Raw genomic sequence first — 18,274 nt, forward strand, 5'->3', positions numbered from 1 at the left:
AATTAGACAACTTTCAAAAAATGACTTTTAGTTAGGCGGCTAGACAATGCTATCGTTCGCAGTCCTTCTTTATTACATGTACTTGGTCAATTTTTTTTTATCTTAATGCCCCAGTCACACATACACGGATCAACTACACGGTTCTACTACGGAATATTTTCCACGGTTGACACCGGAAAATCAAATAATCGTTAATGCCCCAGTCACACAATCACAGATCAACTTCAAGGTTCTACTACGGATTATTTTCCACGGTTGACACCGGAAAATCTAATGAGACGGAGTTAGTACGGATGCACTACGGAATGGATACAAATTGATTCATAATAATACGAATTACTACGGATTTATACGGAGTTAAAACGGACTTCTACGTTCTAAAACGGTTTAGTAAGTTTTTCTAAGGAAGTACTACAGTGGTTTCATCCGTAGTGGAATTTTGAACATGTTCAAAAATTGTCGCAGCTATACAAGTATTGCTACGTTTGGATAAGATAACAGACGGAAAAGCCACGGGTCAATACATATCGCCACAAATGATTCCGGATCGCTTCCGTAGCTAATCCGGCATTTAATCCGTGAATGTGTTACTGGGGCGTTTGTAAAATATAAAACAGTTAAAATATCACCAAAAGAGTTTAAGTTTCCCCTTGTTAACATGTAGTATCCAAAAAGATACATGCATTACTTTGACGTGTAAAGACAGAATATTTATACGACTAAAAGGATTTGACTAGTTTTATGTACCTTATACATATCCTCACGGACCTAGAACTTAACCTTGGTAATTCATCACATCCTCGGCGACGAAAAAGCAACAAAACATATATATACAGGGCGCGCTTGATTTGTCTACTTTGTTGTACATCTGGTGTACGTAGATGATTTACACCTTATAATCAAGCGCAATATGGTGTAGTATATATTTTCAACATGGACACCAAAGTAGTGACGGTTGCCGAGGAGTTCTGTTTGTAGGACATTTTCTCTCTTTTTAAAACTCTTGAAAATAAATAATTTTTGTAATTCGTTGCTTCCCTTGTCAGTTTTCAGGTACATGGAAAATACAGTATGTGTTTGTTTCTTTAGGCTTATATTAAGGAACTTTATCTATTAAGAGAGACTCAATGCTCAGCAAGAGAAAAAAAAAATTTAATAATCTTATTGTCAAGCAAAAATAAAAAATAAAGTGAATTTTAAAATTGAAAAGTATAATATTAATCGGGCAAAATTACTAGAGAGCTACATGTAGTGCATTTGTATGCGTTTAAACAGTGTTAAAACTATCTTTTTGTAATTCTGAGTACACTTTAGTTACATGTATCCGGTGACGTTTGCTGACAAAGCATGTTTTATTGATATATTTATAATAAATACAAAGCTGTTGAATTTTTTTTCTTATGCTGTGAACACTTTCATATTTTTACACTCAATAGGTGCAACAAGTTTGCCTCTCAATTTACAGTTTACCGATTTGCCGCCAGGTTGAAATTAGGAGTGTAATTTCCAACGCATGCCCAGCACAGGGTGTAGACGGTGTACACCTAAAGTATACACTTTTGTTATTAAAAAGTGTACACCGGTTGTAAGGTGTAGACAAATCAAGCTCACCCACAGAGTAGTAACGTCAATGAGACAAATAGGATTTGATCACGTCACCAACAGAGTTTTATTCCAAAAAAAGGTCAGAAAATGAAACCTTGCTATTTTTGTTAAATACCAAATTAAGTGAAGAATCTCTACGAATGGTACCAGATTGTATTTGTTACACACGGACAAAAAGACAAACACATCAACTATGATGTTGGTGCATTTGATTATAAATTCATAAGCGTCGGATAATTTCGGTCGGAGCGTGGTCAAATCTATCATAAAGCCCTTCGGGCTTTATTGGATTTGACTACGCCCTGACCGAAATTATCACCTTATAATATTCAAAGAATGATTCCTTATTACTTATTTAAAACAAGAATCTTCGAAACAGATTCACCCCTGCGAATGTGTTCGGATGTTTTCTTTATCGTTGTTAAGTATGTAATTAATCCAGAGGTGCTCGAATGAAAGTTCATGAGACTTCACCAAGAATTATACAGTTCCTGTGAAATTTCGAGCGGAAGTATAAGTGTTTGGATAATATTCTCAAAATACGAAAGTATTGGTCGTTTTTCATATCATATTCTTCTTTGATTTATATGTAACAAAAAAGAAATGTCATACACACAAAATTAAAAAAATGAAACCAAAGAAATCAGTATTAAAAAGCATATTAAAGAACCATATTTTAGAATTGTGTATTTTATCCACAAATAATAACGCTTTTTAAAAAAACGTTTGACAGCATTTTAACATTTTGACTTTTTTTAATGAGCACCATGTCCCCCTACGCAACAACCGTGATCCCCATAGTTCTTGCATTTACTTCCGTGACCCCCACAGTCCGCGTTGGATTTACACATACTGTGCGGGCAGGTATGAACCTTGGTTGAACTTGCTGACGTCACAGTACAGCAGTTATGGTCGCCATAGTTTACACACGTGCTCCCGGTGGCACATTCGCTGTCTGAGGTACACACGTCAGCCGGATCACACACGTGGGCGGTAGCTGTTTCGTTGGCTGCATCTGAACAACATTTGTGGTCCCCGTAGTCCACGCACGAACGACCTTGGCCGCACTGTGAATCCACTGAACACATCTCCTCATGCGGACACACGTGCGGGGTTTGAGCGATTGCTGGAAAGAACAACCAAAAAGTTTTTTTTTTAAGTTTTATATAACTGTAACATTTCCGATAACTGTTTTTGGTTGACATATTCTTCAATTTAATAATATTGATTATAATTTTTTTTTTACCAAATCACTGCAAAATGTGCTTGTTATGTTTCTTTAATTTGATTCATACATGCATAAATCATCTATATTTTTATGAAAACTATCATGAAGACAAACACTTGTTTGTAGCGATTTGAGTAGAACAGACCGTAGATGCGCAATATATTTTAGTTAAACAATAATTTAAACGGCATAAGGAGTTAAAACTTTATAATTTTGTTTAATATTTATTTTGATCTATCTGATAACGAGAAGTTACAGAAAGTAGTAGTTGTATGAAAGAAACAACACATTATCTAATTTGAATTTTAGACCTACAAGAACTTACCAAGCTCAGTACACAAAAGTCCCACCAGGAGAGCGCACACGGTCCTCATCTTTGTTAATTTCCTTGTGAGCGGGGACTTGGCCTTATATCGGTATAGGGAACTGTCGGGCACCTGTCACATACGTCATCCAATGGACTTCTTTGTTCTACCGGTCTCTGGTTATATAATGAAGGCCCATTCTTCTTTTTTTTTTTGTACGGATTTGTCATCAAGTGTTGGATTAAACCTGTTATTTGAGTTGTTTTATTAGCATATGTTGTGAAAACACCTGACAAGAAGATAGTGATTTATGCATGTACTTTAATAATATTGTAATATATAAAAATGTTAATATAATAGGATCAAAAATAAAAGTAACGTAAGAAAAGTACACACGTATGATAGTTTTCTTCGCATTGGTCAGTAGAAAATCATTTTCATATGGCAATGTCTATAATACGGATTTTTTTGATTAGCTTTCTTTTTATATTTGACATTTCAACATAGTCAGAGGAAATTCTGTATATACGTCGTAAATACATCACCTGTACATCATTTGTTCATTTATTTCTGCAATTTTTGACCTGCTGTTAGCTAACATTGATGCAAAAAAGACTGAGTTGTAAATAATTTTTTTAAAAAAAAAAATTAGGTTAACAGGAACAATTTATACGAATAATTCATAGTTGAAATGTTGGTATCGGTTGCCTTTGGTCCACATTAATTCACATTTTTGTACTGTGACAGTAAATATCAATATCATTGGTATTTTAAGACCATTATTCCTATTGTATGAGACCACATCAATTAATGACATGACAATTTCCAAATCAATTTAATATTTATACTTCATGTAACATATTTCAAGAAAGTTTGCAATAATACTACAATCCTTAAAATCCTTATCCCCCTTCAAAATATATTTTTTTACGTTAACTTTTATTTATAGGGAGAATAATTGATATTTTAAAACTGTTCATACAAAAATTTTTGTCTGAATTTTAGATATATTTTGATAATCATTAGAATTTTCGACAAAATTTTTAGAAATATTTTATCTATTATATTTTCAAAATAAATTTTATCGTAGTAATGTGAACCTTAAAGCTACATTTCTTGTGATTTTGATGTGGAAACTCAAAAAGGCTAACTCTGTCCTTAAAAATTATAAAAACCTAAACTGACTCTAGTGTACCCACTAAATTTCTCGAGAATCTATCGGCTTTGTAATTGTAGGGGTCGTTTTTAAATGCAAGTAAAATTATAACAGGACAAGTGAGGAACTTTTCAAAGCAGGTAACAAAAAACATCATGCATATACAATTACAATATAATTGTAGACTTTTCTTAAACTCTAATATGCATAGAGTAGAACATTAGTACATCTTCACAAGTCAAGGATTTTCGGTCAACCTAGATACCCGCAAAGAAAGTGGACCGAAAACCACCTGTATTTGTAAGAAGCACACAATTAATAATTTGGTTGTTTAAAGGGATTGTCTTAAGCTTTCAAAAATATGTATTTTGATAGCGTATGGTAGAATACAAAATAAATAGGTGACAAATTGTCATTAATACAAATTATATTAAATAATCAATCAAAACAACTCGGTTAGCTAAATATTTATTAATTAAATCGGATGTATCATTCAGAATTGCACTACTTCGAAAAAAAAATCTATTAGAAATTCTGGAAAAAATAAAGAGATGCTTAAATATGTAAATTGTTCCTTTATTTTATAGGTAAACAAGATACGACGTCGTTTAACTTTTGAGGAATAACAACCGGCCCAGAGAGGAAATCAAATAGGGACAAAACATATGCCAACCACATAAACAGGTGATAAACACGAATAAATAGAATGTTCTGTCGTAATTCGACACATAATAAAGGCGTTCTGGTAAATGTTAAGTGCTTTAACTGTCGTACAAATGACTCAATGCTGGGATAATGCCGACTGATATTCAACCACAGTTATTCATATTATCAAATCTACAGCTTAATTCACACGCTCCAATGCGCTGATTTGTAAACAAACTTGAAAAAAACCCAGTATTTTATTAGTTATTTGTTCATACATGCAAATCGAACTTATTCATGATCCATTTTATTGATTATATCGACAGACCTATTCTACTGTATTACACAAGGATTGTGTCTTAAACATATACAGTATGGACTAATATAATTACTGAGTTATAATGTAGGCTACACTAAATTATTTTAAATCATAGCCCCGAAAAAAAGCTGATCATTCCAATGCATCTTTGACCAGCATCGATGTTTTGTTTGACATGCGTGTACTCGGTTGACATTTAAAATATAATTTTAAACAAAATTATTTGATCACTTTTTCAGGATGATTCCGTAACTCTAAAGAATAAAACCCACATTACAGTGTCTTTGAAACGCAATTGACCTGTGTAATTTTCAGTAAATTACAAAACGAGTTACTATAGTGGGTCTTTTTCTTCAAATTTTCAAAATTTTCATTAAGGCAAGTTGTTAACGTGAAGACGGATAGAAATTATTTTTCTTTCCAAATTCTGAATGCAATTGACTTTTTACGAATATACTTTACTATATCGAAAGGAGAAAATTAAAGCAAGCCTGCTTTATTAAGGATTAAATTTCAAAATCTATAGTAACTTATATATTCCGTACGTTTAAATTGGAGACAGTTAAGGATCAAAGTTCCTGCGAACAATTAGATTATTGGTTTAAAAAATATTTCAAACGAGAATTTGGAGCTCCTTTTAATAAAAAGCTCTCTTTGGTATATCATGCGAAATATGAAGGTAGCGATCATTGCAGAAAAAATACATAACCCGCGTTGATTTTTCTGCATTAACCGTTATCTTTATAACCCGCATGAATCATGAAAGAAATCATTTTATTGTTCATATTTATATCTTTCTTTTAACATATTTATAAATTGATTGTAATAAATAAGTAAAATTGACGGAATTATTGTTAATGTACATCAGCACGTTATTTATACAAGAAACAGCTAAATCGTCTTTTCTGGGAATTTGAGTCTGACTTCATCAAGATTATTTCGTGCAGTCCATGATTTTTCTTTGAATAAGTTTTCGACTAATCGATAAATTGGGTATGTAGATTTCAGTTCTGTCAGTTTTTATAGAGCTATGAATAACACTCCATTTTCGTATGAAATGGAGGGAATTGCACTTGGTGAATGTAAATATAAGTGTATGCCGAATTCAATTGAAACCGACTGATATATCGTACGCGCCTGTTTTACCAAAAAAAAAAAAGAAGTGAAGTCGTACTTAAAATTAAACTGTCTTTATATAGATGTCGTTTAAGATTGGAGAGGATTGACAGAATTAGGAAATATTGCTGGCGACATAAGGACATTCAGTGGTGCTCATTTATAAAAATAACTTCAAATAGCTTTAGATATTTTTAAAATAACCATAACCTTATAAACGTATATGTTTTTGTAGGAGGGGACTTTGTCGTGAAACAAAATTGAACGCACCTGTCAAATGGAATGTCATGACACCCATTGAAAAGTAATTTATTCCAAGGGTATCTAAGTCAGTTCAACACGCAACGGAGGCAAAATTACCGTGAATCACCAAAATAGAGAGTGCCAACGAAGCCAGAAGTTGTATAGTCTGTCCCAAGATATTTTTGCCGCATATTTTCTTAAATTATTCAATATTTATAAATACCTCTTGGTTCAGACGATGTTCATTCAATAGTATGAAAAAATCCCAAGATTTCCCCTTTGAAACGCCCCCTCTAGCTTGTCGGGTATCAGTACACGGCTAAAAATAAAAAGTCTACGGTTTTTCCATTGCCAAGGAGATGAAGACGCCCGGATGATAACGTTGAAAAATTGCGCGAAGGTCCCGAGTATTTCCGAATGGAGAAAAGATGTCAACATTCCCCATTATAAATCTCCGTAGGAAATCTGTTTTCGTTCCTGTGAATTTTTACGAGGGAAAAATGATAATGTGTGAATGAAGTTATCTTGGGAATTTTCCCTTCTATCGATTTTAATTGCACTTCAGTCACAGGTATGTGTATTTTTATTAAAAATCGTTCAAATATGCAGGAAAAAAAACTTGGGACAGACTATAGTAATGCTGTAAAGACGAGCAAAAGAATCCATGCGCCAGAGAGGGGAGGGTGTTAGAAGTAAAGACTAGGGTAGGAAGAGTACTTAGTGTCACACTGAACAGTATTCTTATCTGAAAAATGAAAAAAAAATTCTGGAGAAAGTAATTCTGAGGAAGATTGACGCACTTGGTTCCCAATATTAATAATTTCCAAAACAGGTTTTTTTATATGAATATTACATCTTTATAAAGAACTAAGTGTATTTTGTTGATCAAAATTATAGTGAAATTTGGCATAAATTTAAGTTGTTTTTTTTTTTTTATTTTTGTCCGTTTCTCCAAATATTCAGCTAGTTATTTTATGATTTCATTTTTAATTAAAAGACTTTATTAAGAAAAACAATTAAGAAAAAATATATACGGACATAGTAAATAAAAAAAACATGTACAAAAAATAAAAGGCCCATTTAGGTGTAAAGGGTTATTTCCGGCGTGCGCGGAATATAATCTATTAGTATATTGATAATCAACAAATAAGTGAAACCAAGGCAGCGAGAATTAAAGGAATTTTTTATAAATTGTTTTATTAAAATATCCAAATATAGTAAATAAGGAAAATATATATGACTTAAAAATGCACTTGCTATTACTGTTGACAAGTTCGATAAATTTTGTAAGAAACTCTATTACCATACCAAAGCCGCGCCTCGGGAATTGTGGGAATAGTCCACTGATGCATTTTCCGTATGTGGTAATGTCAACATAAGGGATTATATAGAGGCCAAAATTCTCGTTCTGCAACGAGGAACCCTTGAAGGAAAACTTATCAAATTGACTATCTCCTCTTAAATTTGATGGTGTGAAGCATATTCGTTTTCCAGCAAAATGGGTCAGTATTTAAAAACTTTAAAATGAAAGTAAAAAAGGGAATTTCCCTGTTTTGGAAAGGGTGTACATCAAACAATTTCATTTTTATCCTTCAAATGATAATTCAATTTTGTCACTTGCTTTTAAAATTGAAAATGATTTTTTGACATGTGTCAAGCATTCTGATTTAAAATGTCCCAACAAATGGATATATTTATGTACACTATGTAGGTCTAGAAACAGTTTTGCTTAAGGCACTACTTTCTTATCCTACCGATTATAACAATGGTTAGAGGGATATGCCAATGTGTGTAGCGTCTCTCTAAACATAAGGGGTATGAATTGTCGTGAATATTTCTACTTATACTGTTTTGCATCAATATCAATCTTTCAATCACAGTTTCCATTCTTTACGATGACGATGACAATGACAATTTCTTTTTTCTCTGAACTGTGTAAATTACAGTGTTGAGAAGAATCAATAGAACAATAATACATATAATACATTGCATGCATTGGAAATGACAATGCAAAAGTGAACAAAGGAAAAACAATAATGATTGGCAGTTAAGCTAGAGAGCTACAATGTAACTCTCTCAATTATAACTTTCCTTAATTCCTCGAGATTATTGTTTACCTTCAATAGCAATTTTTATGTATGTGGACATTTTAACCGTGGAAACAATTATTTTTGACATGAATCAAACTTTAAACCTTAAATGCTTTTTTCACGTTGTTAAGTCTGTCATTATTTTGAACCTTTTTTGGAATTTGAACCCGAATTATAGCTTCTTGACTCCGGGGGCATGATTATAATTATGAACAAACAATAATCGAAAAAATATACATATATACAATATACATGCTATGTGCATATCTATGTACTGTTACGAATATACTTATCTAAATTCTAGTAAGTCCGAGCCTAAGCAGTGTTCGATAACTCTAAATTTAATGCAATACATGTATTTTATTGTAAAACTATTATATGTTGATCTCGACTCATTTTGAATCACGAGCTTTTCCAGTGTATATGATGGTATATTAGTTAGATTTATTTGCTGGTACTAGAATAGTTCTTCAAGTCGTACACTGTTCCTAAGTACTTGATTGTATCTCTGTTATCATATAAGCTTTTGACCTCGATGTCTTTAAAGCCTAAAAATTCCAGTTTTATAGTGCAGAAATATTTCTTTGCTTTGTAAGCATTTGTTGTATTTCACGAACTTGCAGGTCGAAGAAATCGGTACATACAATATAATTTGAAAACCCCCAGAAAGGTTTCGGAACAAGACGGATATTGAAAAGCATGAACACAGAATGTTTAAATAAAATACCCGGTATATGCCTTAATAAGACAAAAGGAAAATATTAACAATTTTTAGTAAAATATGGAGCTGTTCTTGTTCTTCGTTAAAGTGTTCCAATCTAATTTTTCATGTGCATAATTGTATAATGTGATACTTACGTTTCATCCCTGTAAACGGCTTTAAAAGAAAATGATGAATTCTGGCTGTCGGCCATTTAGAAACGCCATTTTGACCCTAATTAAGCAAATTTTGTAAAAGTAAGCATATATCGTCAAACTCAGTATACCCTAATTATGAATAAAAACTTTTTGTTGGACTATAATTGTGTTAATGCTTTGTTTTTTGTAAAAAAAAAACTTAAATAGAAAGTGATGAAATCTGGCTGTAGGCCATTATAAATCGCCATTTTGACCTATTTTACGGAATTTCCATCATAGCTAGCATATTTCATAAGACTAAGCATGTCTTAGTGATATTGATAAACTTTGCTGGACCAAATTCAACTTGTTTGTCTCATGCTTTTTTTCGTTTTAAGAAACTTTAAAGAAAAAACATGTAATCTGGCTGTCGGCCATTTTGACATAAAAGGCATTGCTTTAGTGGAAACCAGCATGATTCCTCAGATTTGGCACATCTTATTTATGATTTGAAAATTCATTTAAAAAAATATAATTGTTTGTTTCTCGCCTTTTCACCATTTAAGAAACTAAAGGGAAAAATATAAAATCTGGATGTCCACTGTTATGATTCGCCATTTTGTTAGATAATTTACGACATTTTCTTAAAAATGGCATATTATTCCTGATTATCCACACCTAAGTTATGATTAAAAACTTAGTTGGACTGAATATTCATTGTTTGTCTCACACTTTATGTCCATTTAAGAAATATCAGACAAATTAACAAAATTTTGTTATCCGCCATTTTAAATCGCCACTTTGACCTAATTAACCACATTTGTAGAAAGCCAGCATAATTTGTAAGACTCAGCACACACTGGATATGATGAAATACTATTTAGGATCAATTCATTAGTGTTTGTCATTATTTTTTCCCATTGAAGAGACTTTAAGAGAAAAATTTGAAGATTGGCTGTCCGCCATTTTGAATCGCCATTTTCATGAAGGCCAGCATATTTTTTCAGACTCGGCATACTTTAAATATGATAAAAAAAACTATGCTGGACCAAATAATAATTATTTGCCGTTAAAACGTATTTCTAGAGCTCATTTTAGAAATTAGGACTAGACTATATGGTATATTAATTTATATTCAGTTGGAGGAAACATTTTTTTAAAGTCAAAAATACCTTTTTAATTATTGCTATTTTTATATTAATTTTCTAGGTTTAATTTTTTCCTATTTTTCTATGTAAGAATTTACATATATATAATATGAGCTAAATGAGCCCCCCCCCCCCCCCCCCCCCCATAATTCACCATTTTTTTAGTGTACCTTGTACAATATATGATATGTTTTATTTTCGAAGAGTTGTTGTAAAAGATATATTTTACCTATTTATTTGATTTATTTGCACTCACTGGCAGTATATGACGTCAGAAGTGACGATATTTCTATAATTCAGTCAAAAATTGACACTTGTTCGCCTTGGCTAGATACATATCTGATTAAAATATTTTGTTTGTTCAAGCATGCGCTCTATGTTTTCTGAATGAAAAACTGCTTGAAAACAAGCCGTTTTATTTTAAAAATGTAAAAATGGCGGGAAAAGGAAAATCTTTACCATGTCATATTTCTCAATTGTGGGCAGTTGAATGAAAATGAACATTATGTAGAAACATCACATATATATCTGTAAAAAGAAAACAAAGAATTACAATAAAATGATGGCGTTCATTTTAGGGGGCCATTTTAGGCCCATATCATATCTAGTCCTTTACAATTTGTTTTATTTTAATCTAGATTTTCGAATCCGCTATTAACTTGTAAACTGTTTTGATTCGTTCGTAATATTTTTTCCAATAAATTCAATTTTTCGAACGCTAACAGTATTTATATTCGGGTTAAGGACCGGATATGACTTAAAATTATTTTTTTTTCCTGTAGAAGAGAGTCTGTTCCTTAATTCATACAAAGTTTGAAGCCCTTAAGCTTCATCTAAAGTTTGGCTTGAAATGGCTCAGTGGTTCTGGAGATGATAGCCATTTTATTGTTTTCTACTGTGAACAAAAGGATTAGGAACAAGGTCTTAAATCGCCCTTTCCTACATAATAATTGAAAATTCAAAGTGTGGTTCAGTATTAAACACAAAATTATCAAAGGTCAGTACATACATGTACACACCAAAATTGTTAAATTTCTGACAGTAGACATACAGGCAAATCAATTAAAAAGCAGAGTGACAATAGTGTGATATTGACAAAGATATACTGATAAATCAAAACTGACTGGATATTTTTAAGAATAACTGTAAATTGGAAAAAAAATTCAAATTCATTTTCTGGAATACCAATGAACAACTAATCTCCTCAAAACAGAACAAGGGTGTCTATCTTTTCAAAAAAAATCATTAAACAAATTCATTTAAAAAAATTGATTTTTTTTTAATATTACGTTCCATATTCTTAGTATCAATGACTGTTAGAAAGACATACGATTTGTAAATATTAAGTCTACACTTAGAAATGTTATAATTTTAATATTGCCTGGTAACATAATTAGATTCAAATAAGCGATCATTAGGAAATATATCTGTATGGTAGCTAGGGACCATATTGTGATTAATTTTATACACAGGTGTTCTTAATTTTTTTTGTTCTTTAATCAATAAGTGTTTTCCACCCTATTTCATAATATAAGGAGTCTCGTGATGCTAACATAATCAGACCTGCCACTATTCTCGCTGCTACTAACTGTAGTTTTTCAAGTTTTTTCTGAGCCTTGGTTTGTACATCTAGCCCATACTTAACATGCATATTCCAAATGACGTAATAATATAGAATCAATATATGTTTACCATCTAAGATGATGCGGAAAATAATGCACATATGCATATTCTTTAGAGTAAAATCTAATGTACAATCTTGAAACGTTAGATATGGATAATTTAGATTTTTCTATGAACTAAAAAAGACTGCTTTGTTTTTTAAGGATTAAACTTCAAAATATATTGTTTAGACAACATGCCAAGTTGATATAAATCACAATTGACTACTTATTGAATATCATGGGTATTTGTTAAACAATGTTGTACATAAGGAATTATTATTAGCATACAGTCTGGATAAACTTGATATTTTTTCTGCAACATCATTTATGTAATATTGTTGATCTAGTTAGGATTCATAGAAAAACATAAAACATGGTTGTGTGTATATACTGCCATTTATTTTTGCTAATAAGAAAAATTACGCAATAAGGGGAGGTCTTCAAACAGTCATAATATCAATTACCAGACATTGAATGTAAGTCATAAAATGTGAGCAAATGACCTCCCCCATATTAAACAAAGATGTATACAATATCAACATGTACCAAATATACATACAACAAAAATATTGTTGAACAAAAACAGCCACCAAAAGCAAACAGCAGGTTTGCACAAAAAGACCCCACACAAGGTGGACTAGCCAGATCATGGTAGTCAACAATATGAAAGGTGGCAGTACATACAACACATATGGCAATGACTAACCCCTGCCTTATATGGAGATATAGCTATTAACATATCATGAAGGCCCAGATTATCTATATAACCAAACCAGTTGAAAATTTGAATACCACTAAGAACATCTTATTTTAACCTTGCAAGCATAAACACATCAGTTGACTTCTGCCCTGTGTTAATATAACAGTATAATATACATGTCAAAAGTTTGTATACTATCAAAAATGTTTTAAAAGACAGATATACATGTATAAATCAAAATTTTCAGATGAACCAGTAGGCACATGTTACTCAAATGACAAAATCAAGCAACAGAAACAATGGTTAAAAACTATACAGCACATAAACAAATCAGTTTACTTCTGACCTGTGTTATGTTATGTGTAACCACATCATGCACATAGTATAGATAAATGTTATACATGGATCACACTTTGAATAATGTTCAATATAAGACAAATGATAGGGAATTGTGATGAGAATTGAATTTTGACATACAACTAATCTATATATTGAATTAAAAACACAAACAATGGTATCAGATACAATTATAATACACATGTACAGCAGTTAACTTCTGAACTGTGAAAACCTTCCAAATATAATATATATATATATATATATATATATATATATATATATATATATATATATATATATATATATATTTACACATAGCATTTGCTATACGTATTTAAAATGTAAAGCTTGACAAACGTATGTATCTGCGAATAGCATCAGATTTCCATCTTCCCATTTTTTGAATGGAGTTTTCAGAATAACCTTAATGTGCTGCATGAGTGGCTGCCCCTATCCTGAAGCTGTGACCCTTGTAAAGAGCAGGGTTCAAACCAATGAAATCAATAATACTAGTAAGATTTTTCACTATACAAATGCATAAGTTACTGGTTCACCTCCCATAAATTGAAACAATGGACCTGACTTGTGGCCAAATGTATGCAAGTAATAATATAATGCTTGAACAGGGCACATTTACTTCTTATCTGCATGATGCTTTAAGATCGATTTGAAAAATGTCATGTGTTTTCTTTGTTTTGAAATTTTTTAACACAATTTCAACAGCCACAGGTGTTGTTTGAAGCATTTCAAAATTAGCATCATTTCTTTGAATTACTTTACACTGATCAGTTTTGGATTTAACAACAATCTCACCTTAGCGCAAGAAAGCATTGAAAGCTAACAAAAACATAGGTAATCACAGATTACTAGGCTCACCGAGACGAGACAACACCTTTATGAGGCATCACCTTTATGAGACCACCTTTATCATATTATATGAGAATTATACATTATGATCTTGGATATTCCTGGATACTGTTTTGACACAATATCGTTTATCATCTGTTAAAAAATTGTATGATAATCATATGTTCATTCCATACGGTATTATAAGATACAATGTTTTACAATAATATAAAATACCAAATTTATATCATTTAATACAATAAAATACTGTAATAAACATAGTGAGATAAGATATTGTAACATATGATATGACACTGTATTGTGTTATGAATAATTGTATTTAATCACTTAATACAATACCATAATATGTTATACAATATAGTATTAGATAATACAATATCATATCACATAATACATCATAATATTGTAACATATGATATTATATTGTATAATATAGTATGATATCGTATTGTATGATAACGTATCATATTTGATACATAATATGATATTGTATCATATGATACAATATAATCTGATACAACATTGTATCATATCAAATGATACAATATCATGTGATATAGTAAAATATAATATAGTACAATATTAAATTATACAAATAGCATCATATGATACAATGATATATATTACATCATATTAAACACTATTTATCATAATATACTATACTATACATATCAATATCATGATACAATATCATATCATTAAACATAAAAAAAATTGATACAATATCATGTCGTATCATAACTTTTTCCATTATAACATATGATATTTCATGTATCATATTAAAAAATAGTGTATCATAAAATAATTTATCATAGGAATCATGTTATATCATTTAACAACAAACACATCCATCTATCAAGCAGGTTTGAGTGAGGTAGGAGATTTTTTTATCATCCTTGATAATGGAGATCAGGCTCTGCATCTGAAGCTACATCTGCATTTCATTTATAATATAGTTAAATCAACTATGCAAGCTATTATCTATAAAACATGTGACCTGTTCCAAAAAAATAAACCTCATTCAGCATCCGAAACCTATGGCTCAGATTCAGCATTCAAGCCTGTCTGGTGCATCAGTATCATAAGATGAGCCATCTATGCAAGTTTAGTGAAGTTAAGACCAGTAGTAGCTAAGATATAATCAGCAGAGGGCACCTGCAACAAAAACTTTAACCAGCTCTAAAAACCTTAACCTCCTTCAGCATCAAAAACCCATAGCTCAGATTCAGCATTCAAGCCCGTCTGGTGCATCAGTATCATAAGACCATCTATGCAAGTTTGGTGAAGTTAAGACCAGTAGTTGCTAAGATAAAATCATTAGAGGGCACCTGCAACAAAAACTTTAACCAGCTCTAAAAACCTTAACCTCCTCCAGCATCCGAAACCCAAAGCTCAGATTCAGCATTCAAGCCTGTCTGGTGCATCAGTATCATAGGACACACCATCCATGCAAGTTTGGTGAAGTAAGGATCAGCAGTTACTTAGATATTGCTATCAAATGGCACCTGCAACAAAAACTTTGACCTGCTCCAAAAACCTTAACCTCCTCCAGCATCTGAAATTTAGGACCCAGATTCAGCATCCAAGTCTTTCAAGTCCATAAGTAGGTCCAGATGCATCATCCATGCAGGTTTGGTGAAGATAGGACAAGTTATAACTTAGATACAGGACCTGCAACAAAAACTTTAACCAGGTCCGGACGCCGACGCCGAGGGTATAGCATAAACTCCCCTTGACTTCGTCTCGGTGAGCTAAAAATGAATTTCAGAAAAATCCTAGTGTACTTATATGAAAGATCCATTGATTTTAACATGTTTGCCAAAATGGGTCTTCAAGGTTTGTCCTTCACATCATCAGCTGTTGAAAGAAATAATAGCCTCATCAATAAAAACAACGCATGACACCGAAACTCTGATCAGTGTACATACTATTTAACTCTAAATTTAACTCTAAAGATCTAGGTTCTATATGCTATTATGATTTTAACTACCGGTAAAGATACATAATTAATTATCATGACATATCATAAAATCAAAAAGCACTGACTGTTTGTAAATCCCTAATTATATTGTATTGTTCACAAACAAGTCTCTAGCGGTCGTATCCTTTGTATTACCTCCCTGTCCACGTAATATAGAAACCGGAGCACACTCTATGAAGAATATCTGTTCCGTATAAATGATCATAATGCACTATATATAGATATAATGGTCACTTGAGTTGCGATACATATATCAATTATCGCTACCACAAGAACACCATCATATCTTAACTTTTAAAAATGATCTCAATTTCTATAAATTGTCTTGTGTTGGACAGGGTAAGTATTTTCATTATGCATCTGGATGACCAGGTGAAAACAGATCAGGCTCAAGAGCCTTCATTCTTCTGACGATTTTCTGCATGGCTGTCCTCAGAGATCCAATGTGGTTCTCCACTGTGGACAGACGATGAAGAACATTATCGTAATGGTGTACATTGTCTGTGGCTCCACTCTGTGCTGTTGTAGTGGCTTCTTCTCCATCAGACATCTCCTTTCTCTCTCAATTAAACAGATCTGTGTCAAGGTCACCAGGATTCCATCGTTACAGTGATGACTCATAGATTACATTGGGTTGGTCTTGTACCTGTTGCAGAAGTGGTGCATTCTGATGCGACTGTGTCTGTTGCAGGGTCTGACTCATACACATCATTACATAATTGTGACATGTTATGTTCTGAATGTACATGAGTTCTGTGACTGGCAATAGCAAAGTTATGCACAGAACTCTTGACATTGGATGGTACAAAACCTCTTGATGCCTGAGCTGTGACATTACTTCTGCCAAGTGCTGAAGATCCATAATTCTGAACAGAACCCTGGACATTCGACAATATTGAACTGCCTATTACCTGGACTGTTTCAGAATTAGGGAATGTCACTGTAATGGACTCTGCAACTGCTGACATTCCTTCAACATTACACGGTATGGATTCAGTCTCAGCTTTAGCTATTAGCATTGTGTCACTACTTTGTAGCTGAGCCTTACTGCCTCCATATTGTGTTTCCTCTATATCAAGTTCCATGTTGACTACAGCTGTAGGTGGTAAACTACCATCCTGTAGCTGAGCAACATTGACCTGATGCTGTAACCCATAGTGTATCTGGCTAGATGCACCATCTCGTGTTGGTTGTTATGCCATTGGTTGTGCTGGGACAACACCATACTGGGGCATCATGTGTGGAGGATACTGCAATGGTGGACTGCATGGTGGACAATTCATGCCATAACTCATCATTGTGTATGGGTAACAGGGATACTGAGGTATCATCCACCATGGCATAGAAGTTTGGCATGGATCTACATATGGTACAGCGTATGGAACTGGAACACTATTGTATGTTGGGTAGAAACCCGGCGGGACCCCACATGGCAACATGCCTGTCTGCTGGATAGCATGACCATTTGACATGATGGGACCTACTAATGGATATGCACTACGTTCACACTCACCCCCTCACTAATAGTTTCACTGATCACTGGAGTTGGTTCCATATTGATTGTGGTTACACTGTACATTTACAATCTTATTTAAGGTAGCTCGCGGGTTTACTGCCTGTGAGAAAACCTACCCTGAAATTTTGTCCGCGTGATTGATAAGTTTCAGAGTTTTATTACTAAAATTTATTTGAGATTCGTCTGCGTGGTAATAATGTTATCGTGATTCAAACACAGTGTCGCTGATAAATCATGCAACGCCATTTCAATGAAATATATAGTAAAATGCATATCTTAGTCGAAAACCGCATTTCAGAACCATGCCCCAAACTTTTAAATGATCTAGACGAACTTAATTTTACTCAACACAATAACAGAAGAGATACTTTTTAATCAATTTATAAAAATAATCAATATGTGTTCTCGGCCAATTTTTCGCATAACAACTTTAAAGATTTAAAAGATTTTACAAAAACCTATATTTTCATCACGACGTTAGCCGACGTCATCAATTCTTACGTCCGAGAACCAAA

General features: G+C 32.6%; 1 protein-coding gene across 1 annotated transcript; it reads right to left on the reverse strand.

The window, feature by feature from the left end:
* Positions 1-2,275: 2,275 nt before the first annotated feature.
* LOC128183333 (uncharacterized) lies at positions 2,276-3,383 on the reverse strand. The gene is given in 3 exon segments (XM_052852301.1): positions 2,276-2,731; positions 3,159-3,252; positions 3,255-3,383. Coding segments are annotated over 3 exon segments (579 nt in total). The 5' UTR covers positions 3,369-3,383; the 3' UTR covers positions 2,276-2,360.
* Positions 3,384-18,274: the final 14,891 nt, after the last annotated feature.

This window comes from Crassostrea angulata, chromosome 5 (genome assembly GCF_025612915.1).
Source record: "Crassostrea angulata isolate pt1a10 chromosome 5, ASM2561291v2, whole genome shotgun sequence".
NCBI lineage: Eukaryota > Metazoa > Mollusca > Bivalvia > Ostreida > Ostreidae > Magallana > Magallana angulata.